Source organism: Enoplosus armatus, chromosome 24 (genome assembly GCF_043641665.1).
Source record: "Enoplosus armatus isolate fEnoArm2 chromosome 24, fEnoArm2.hap1, whole genome shotgun sequence".
NCBI classification, from domain to species: domain Eukaryota; kingdom Metazoa; phylum Chordata; class Actinopteri; order Centrarchiformes; family Enoplosidae; genus Enoplosus; species Enoplosus armatus.
This window is the reverse complement of record NC_092203.1, coordinates 11,281,679-11,289,459: the sequence shown is the minus strand read 5'-3', so window position 1 is coordinate 11,289,459 and position 7,781 is coordinate 11,281,679. Positions and strand designations below refer to the sequence as shown.

The 7,781-nt window shown below is 41.6% G+C and overlaps 1 protein-coding gene across 1 annotated transcript; it reads right to left on the bottom strand.

The window, feature by feature from the left end:
• Positions 1-118: 118 nt before the first annotated feature.
• Positions 119-7,781, bottom strand: dnpep (aspartyl aminopeptidase). The gene is made up of 15 exons (XM_070930635.1): positions 7,711-7,781; positions 7,173-7,263; positions 6,481-6,569; positions 6,014-6,127; positions 5,425-5,550; positions 5,052-5,176; positions 4,778-4,862; positions 4,502-4,609; positions 4,068-4,145; positions 3,539-3,619; positions 2,642-2,802; positions 2,431-2,470; positions 2,177-2,278; positions 1,209-1,376; positions 119-456 (listed from the first exon to the last, which is right to left on the bottom strand). The coding sequence occupies exons 1-15, from the start codon at positions 7,714-7,716 to the stop codon at positions 406-408; spliced, it is 1,425 nt and encodes a 474-aa protein (XP_070786736.1). The 5' UTR covers positions 7,717-7,781; the 3' UTR covers positions 119-405.

Here is a 7,781-nt window from a genome sequence, read left to right as displayed (position 1 = left end):
AAACTGAGGAGGAGAAATTCAATTACAGCAGCTTCTCCTGCAGGATGAAACCTTGCATATTAAGCAACATAGATTTGTTTTGTCAGACAGAAAGAGGACATAACACACAAGTCTCGAAAACTGGACGACTCAGGAATATTTTATTATTTTCAGATCATAAGAAAGATGTGATTTTATTCACTGGGTGTTAATAATATCAGCATATTGGTGTTTAGTATTGAGGAGTACAACATTGTCACAACTGAGAAATCTGCTTTTAAGAAAGGATTTGATTTCAACATGAACAGGAGTCTAGATTGACACTACTTCGGATGTTGATATTCTTTGCATCAGTATGTGTTGAATCCTGGATGTGCTGCACTAAACGTTATGTAAAATTTCCATCAGCTATGATTGTTTCCGGCTCTAGTCGACAACCAGCGTGCTCCTCACTGTGGGGAACAACTCGAAGAAACCCTGCAGGAGGAAGCAGACAGGAAGTGGGAGCATGGTTTAAAACACTCAAGTGAAATGAAAAGAAAATGGAGAATATGGCAAATATCTGCAGGGGATAAAAAAATAAAACTATCAAAGCTGAAAGACAAAGAACTTGTGACTCATCTGCCGAAATTTCCACCAAGTCAAAAGCTGAGAATTAAATTCCTGAATCACTCTAAGCTCACAGAGACCCGATGAGAGATGAGACAAACATCTCCATCTGCAGAAAACATGTGTGATGTTGAAGTGTCAGGAAACACCAGCCGGGAAGAAGACGGTAAAAATGCTGTTGACGTATTCTGATGTTCTCTCATTAGTGTGAACACACGGTGTCGATGTTTCGGCTGCTTTGTGTGTTTGATCTTTTATATTTAAAATGTGAAGAAATGATCATATTTCCAGCTGAGGACTCATCATGGCTCCTCTGTCCTCCAGGGCAGCATGTCATAACAATCAATCTCAGAAGCAGGATGTGAATCACACCCCCAACGTGCACAATACAAACCCAAAAAATGTTGTGTCGATTGTTTTCTGTTCATCCATTGAACTCTGACTGTCAGAGGTGTTGATTCAACTCTTTGGTCATTTTGGAGTTATAACAATATATATATAAATATAACATATCAAAGTGAAAACCTCCACATTTTGTTTTATGAACTCGTTTTTGTTCCCATTTGACGGCACAATTCAAGAGTATGGCGTGGCATGTTTGTTTGACAGACAGGGGTTACCTTGAAGAGGGTGGTGCTCTGCAGGACGCTGGAGGTGCAGCACATCTCTCTGATGGAGTGCATGGAGAGCTGTGGAGCCCCGATGTCCACCACAGGGACGCCAAGGCGGGCGGCCAGGATGGGTCCAATGGTGGTTCCACACGGACTGTCGTTACGGACCATCACATCCTGCAGGAGGAAGGATCATAAGTCAAACTGCTGGAAGATTATTAAAAATAAAAAGAACACATTTACACACTTTTTGTGTAAATGTGTAGGGAGCACCTATTGCTGTCTTGGCCATGTTAAAAACATTGTAATCATAAAATGAGATCTTGTCAAAGTGTCATGATTAAAAGTCAGAAAGGTTAGAAATGTTCTGTTTTTCTGACTTGGTAGCATGTAAAAAACAACTCTGGCTGGTTCTCACTGCACACAAACAACCTTTCTCAGCTCTCAGAGGTAATTCAGAGGGTTTATTCAATGTATCGCTGATCCTTTGTCCTCTTCCATCCTCCTGAAACCAACTCTTTCAACACTTTTTCACTTTAGCATTTTGGGGAAAATAATCACAGAATACATCATTTTCAGTATGTTGATCACCACTTGGATGGTAATGGCACCTTTTTATTCATCACTGCTTTGCCAAGTGACTTCTGTTTTCAGAAGTGTTACATGTTAAAGTGATTCTCATATAAATATTAATAAAGAAAAAAATGACTTTTTGTCCATTTCTACAGCCATGGAAATAGCAATGTCTCTAGTCTTTCCACGTTTTATAATTAGTGTTAATAAACTGCCCTTGTTTTTCTTCCTGAGTCTTTGTTTCACACTTGAATTCTTTTCTTTTCCCCTCTTTGTCGTCCTGGAGCAGACCGGCATGTTGCTAGGTGATCTGTGTAAGCTGCAGAGTGACTCAAGACACACAAAGAAAGGAAGCTGTGCAAACAATTCATCTGTAATCACACACACTAACACACACACTGTACCTGCAGAGGCACGTCAACCTTCCCGGCGACCTCTCTGATGACAGAGGCGGTGACGGCTGTGGTGGCGTAGCGCTGGTTACTGTTGAACTTGATCACTGGGCCCTTAAGGAACAATTATATGGAGATATGTAATATGTAAAGCCAAAACTAAGGTCGAAAGGTCTAAAAATGATTAATCTAGATCTAATCTTTAAATGTCCACAATGTAAAAATGTTTGTGTGTGTGTGTTTGTATTTTGTCCTCGTCTCTGCACCTTGTGGAAAGCTGGTCGATGGTTCTCCTCATGCTTCTCCCTGAGAAGAAAATCAACAGTTTTGATACAAATCTGAAAGAAATCAGCACCAATCTCTCTGCTGAAGATTATCAAAAGGTCTGAGATAAAAAGAGAACGACTGCACTGTCATCTTGGAATGAGAATATGTCCAAGTTCAAGTAAATAATACAAGTTGTGTGTTGATACTGACTGGTAGTTGGGGTGCACGGCATGCGCCATGTCAGCGCTGATCATGAAGGAGAGCGGCGCCGCCTGTTGAAAGGCGGTGAGGTTGGAAGCGGAGGCGGAGAGGCGGCTGAGGATGAGCTCAGTCAGGTTGGACTGAGCTCCCTGAGCGCTCTCTGATCCCACCTACAGGACACACAGAAAACACAGATGTTTCTGCTCCATAATCATTGATTAATCTATTGATTCTTTTTACTACTGAAAAAGAGCCCAAGGCGACATCTTGTCTTTGAATGTTGTTTTCCACCAACAGTCCACAACCCAAAGATTTCAGTTTACAATCAGATAAAACAGAGAAACACAGCAAATCCTCACATTTGAGAAGCTGGAACAAAAGAATCTTTCAGTCCACTTTTTTTGTTTTTAAAGAACGATCAACTCGTGCATCCATTTTCTGTGGATTCACAAATTGTTTAATCATTTCAGCGTGAGTTTCGACATTTGTCTCAACTCTCCCTTTACAAGCTGATAGACAAGATGGGAAACATAATAACATTAAAAGGCACATCAATTTAAAAAGGAAACTTTGGGCTTTTTACAGTCTGTCTTTCAATGACTTGTCAGTTCACTTTAGCCTGTTAATGTGAAGAGTTTAAAGATGAATTCAGGTGTGATTTTACTGGCTATATGCGTTTCTTTGCACAATGCTCCCCATTTTCCACAAGCTGTTTTCAGCCCAACGATCACCCATCACTGGGAGTTCTGAGCAAACCACTGAAACGGTTGTGTGGAAAAACTCAAAACAACAGCTGTTTGGGAGACACTAGACACAGCACACCAAGCATCAACTGTGTCGCTCGTTTTCCCTCATCACACAACTCAAGGAAATCTCCCAAACTGGTTCAGTCTCCATCACACTCACCTCTTCGTTGTCGTACAGAGTGATCATGCGGACGTTGGGATCTTTGGCCAGAGAGTCTCCTGAGCAGGACTCCATCAGCCCCTGAGAGACAACAAAGTCAGACAGGGAGAAAGACGTGAGAACATGAAGCAAAAAAGTCAGAGGACAGTTACTCTTCTTCACAAGGTGGCTCGCTGTGATTCTGTGAATATGAGAACGATAGAAATGTTAAACACTAAGCTAGGAGTTACACGAAAAGCAACAGAAGGTTCATCTGTTGAAACTGCTGCAGAGTTCATTTAGTTGAATGTTTTTTGACTTGTGTGCCATTCTGTTTGAGCAACACTTTCAACTAACTGCCAATTATTTTCACATTCAGGACAACCTCAAAGTCGGTTTAACCAGTCAGAAGTCTTTTCAATGTAGACTTTAATCTTGTTTTTAGACCGAAACAAGAAAACAGACTAAAGGACATGTAACACAAAGAAAGAAACAAAGAAGAGAAAATAAGCAGAGTGTCAGTACACTGATAGAAAGGATAAAGTCTGACCTGCAGGGCGCAGTAGCAGCTATGGAGGTTGTCCAGACGAGGTGAGTAAATGAACTCTTCATACACCCCCCCCAACGCCTGCAGAGAGAAGAGAAGAAGAAGATGACGAACAGAAATACAACAGATGTGGAGTCGTTAATGTTTCCTTCCACCATTAGTCTGAAATATGATTCAAAAACCAAAGAAAAGAGAGCATGACTGAGAAGAATCAGGCAGTAATAAGTGCTTCTAGTGCTGCTGAAAGTTTACATTCTTTCTGGTTATCAATTGAGTCTCCTCTTTATATTAAATAAACATTCTGCATTATGATCATGTGTCCAAACACTCCAGTGGCTAAATTAAAATAATGTGTTGCCTGAGATCACTGCTGCTTTAGGAGGTTAAGCTGGATTATTACAAGTGGCAGGAAGTCAATGGTTTAATTGCAGACTCACCGCTGGCTGAGTGTCAGTCAGACAGAGCTCAAAGTCCAGCAAGGCTTCAGCCTGGACGCCCAGCTCTGAACACAGCACCTTCACCAGCGCTGGCTGGTGTTTCTCTGCCTGAGGAGGGAATCTTTCATTCTGAAATCAATCACTTCTTCCATTTCCCTCACGTGATTTGAAGTCACATGGACGTAGAAGTAGAAGAGTATTTTGAAGTTTCCCTTGATGCCACATGTTATGCTGTTTCCCAAATGTCATAATGTCAGATGTGCGTGTCTGTTTTACCGTGTTGGCAGCACAGGTGGCATCTCCGGAGGATGCAGAGCCCGTCTCCAGCTCCTCCTGGACGACGGTGGCGATGATGGGCACGCTAAGACACAAACACATATCACTGTTTTGGCACAAACTCCACAGTCAAAGTGATTCCTGCAATTTCCAACATTAATCGGACAATAAGCAAGCCCAATCTTGTGATGTTTTTGTGTTAGTCTCCCTGCTGAAGTTGGTAAGTATAACTGTCTATAATAAATCCCCTAAACTGGTGTGTTTCGTTACTGACAGGTGGTTCTCCTTGTTGGGGCCGAAGGAGTCGTTGACGTCCCTCTGCAGGTGGATGGCCAGGTGAGGGATCCTGAGCAGAGGCCTGGACACATGAACCAGCCGGTGAACCAGCTTTCCGTTACTCTATAGGACAACACACACACACATATATATATATATATATATATATAAAGAGGATGAGGAGGTGGGAAACATCTGCTTTGGTCGCTGAATAATGTCAACAATGTGTCTTGTTTTTGTCTTTGTAAACGTGCATTTAGTGACCTTATTAGAACCCTTAATATCAATGGTGTACAGATTTTACAGTAATTGTGCAAATTAATGTCCTTCAGCTACAGAAATAGTCCTGAGAATAAAAACAATCCTGATACCTTGACCATAACGCGGCCAGCGATGGTCAGGTCACGGTCGAACCAGGTGTTCCAGATGCCGCCGCCGTAGCACTCCACCCCGACCTGCAGACAGCCCTGCTTCGTCCTCTTAGACCTCGGCTTCACCTGAAACACACAGTTATCATATCTAATAGTCTAATAAATACCTGAAATAACAAAATCTAACACGTAGCTCCTGTGCGTTGGTAAATTCATGTCAAAACTGAAATGTGTTCACTGAGTTTCATGTTTTATGTGGGATATTTCAGGACAATTACTTTTATTTTTGCATCAAAGCAGAATCATTTCAAGGCAGATGCCGTTCCTCAGCGTGCCTTCATCTAATGTAACAAACAAACCTGTGAGAGATACAGCATAACATGCTGTGACAGGAGGCCAAACATCAGAGGGAGAAACTTTTCAGAACACATTAATGCTAAACACCTCTAAACTGCTTCACTGCTCAGTTTTGTTGCAGTTTGGCTGCAGAGGACTTTAAATACTTGTAGTAGAGTAGACTGCTTTCTAAGGATGTAATAAAGGTAAAAGACACATTGTGATTGACAAGTGGATGTGGGCGGGCTCTCACCCTGAGGCAGGGGCTGTCTGTGTGGGCTCCAATCATGGAGAAGCCGTTTCCAGGCAAGAAGCGTCCTCCCACAGCGAAGGCGATGAGACTGGAGAAGTTCCTGGTCACAAAGTACTGAAGAGAAACATTATGAATTATTCAACAAGCAGCATGTGCAAACATCCTAATATTTTCACAGCTTTGGACCCCTCACTGACCCTTTTTTCCATATGTAAAATGATTCAACCATTTGCACATTTCAAGTCCTACAAATTGTTGAATTTTCAGAGTTTTGCATAAACACTTTGAAGGTACCAGAAACTTTGACTTTAATATACTGATATTTTAAAAAAGCTGTATGTAACACCTTACTGGCAGCTGGCTAGAGAAAAAACTGTCAAACTGACAGCTACATTTAAGAAACCGACCAGCTCATGGGGCACTTTGCAGCCCTGAACTCTTGCAGAGGACCATTAACCCTGACCGACCTTAGAGGACGGCTTGATGTCCCACTGCTCCGTCTCCTTCAGCTCAATGAAGCCCGCCTCCAACAGACGCCGCCTGCATTCCTCAACCACTACAGAGACGAAAAGAAGAGAAAACAATATGCTATATTTTTCTGTCAAAGATGTTTCTGTTCACTGCTGAACTGGCGTTTATTTGGTTTTGTCAGAGTGATTTTTCATTGAATAGATGTTTCTGCACACTGAGAATATACTGAGAATATACTCAATACTTTGATAATTTGTTGTCACATATTAAGAAATTCCTACATCATTTCTTGAATATAATATACAAATGAAGTTTATTTTTCATTGCTTTCATGATCATTGGCTCAGTTGAGGCACACTCTGTGGGATGCCAGAGGTCATAGTGCAAAGGTAGGAGACATTATGAAACATCTGTTTCATCTGCAGAGACTTTATCTTATCTCAAGCTCAAAGTTGTCCATTAACCTGAACAGCGTCTTGCTGTTCTTGGCACCTTCTTAATGCTGACACATGCACATCTCTGTTTCCACTCCTGGAGAAATGTCTTCAAATGTACTTTAAAATATGTATAACATGTACATACATACATACATCTTGTAGCTCATGCAAAATCTGCATTTTTTCACCATGTTCTATTTGACAAATTCACTTTTTTCACTTTTATAAAGCCCCAGTTTTTCAAACTCTACCGTGATATGGAGACACTCCTCTGTTAACAAACTGCAGGAACTCTTTGGCTGCGGACTGCACGGCCTCCTTGGAGCTCTTCATGATCAAAGACTGAAGAAAAAATAGAAAAGATGCGTCAATTTTACAAGTTTCTCAAAAGCAATGAGACAGCAAAGCTAGCAGCTAGCAGGTACCGGCGAGTACTTCCAAATTCGGACACTAATCGCGAGATTTCAGCCTCTCTATTCTTTCTTATCGATATCCCACAAATATATACAAATAAGCCAATGACTAGCAATATCAAAGTAGCAAATGACAAATGGTTTGCTCTTAAACCTTATTAAAAATCTGGCATTATCCAGACCGATGTCCCTGTCCGATAACGGGCCCACTGGTACTTAGCTAACCTTTGCTAGCTAACCTGCACGGGAAAACTCGAACGCTCTGTCTCTTCTTCTTCGCTCCTCTTCCTCTGCTTGCCAAAGTCAACGCAGCTTTCGATGAGGGAGCCACACCTCCACATACCGCAGCGACAATAATCATTTTTATGACACTTACCTGCATTAATTGCAATTTCAAACTCTGAACTCCGAAACGAAACAGTAACTACAGGCAGATACCGATTAGCT

Excerpts from the sequence above, each read along its gene's own strand:
- dnpep (XM_070930635.1), bottom strand. Across the intron at positions 5,551-6,013 it reads CAGACAGCCCCTGCCTCAGG|GTGAAGCCGAGGTCTAAGAG; the intron begins GTGAGAGCCCGC and ends TGTGTGTTTCAG. Across the intron at positions 4,146-4,501 it reads TGACTGACACTCAGCCAGCG|GCGTTGGGGGGGGTGTATGA; the intron begins GTGAGTCTGCAA and ends TTCTCTCTGCAG.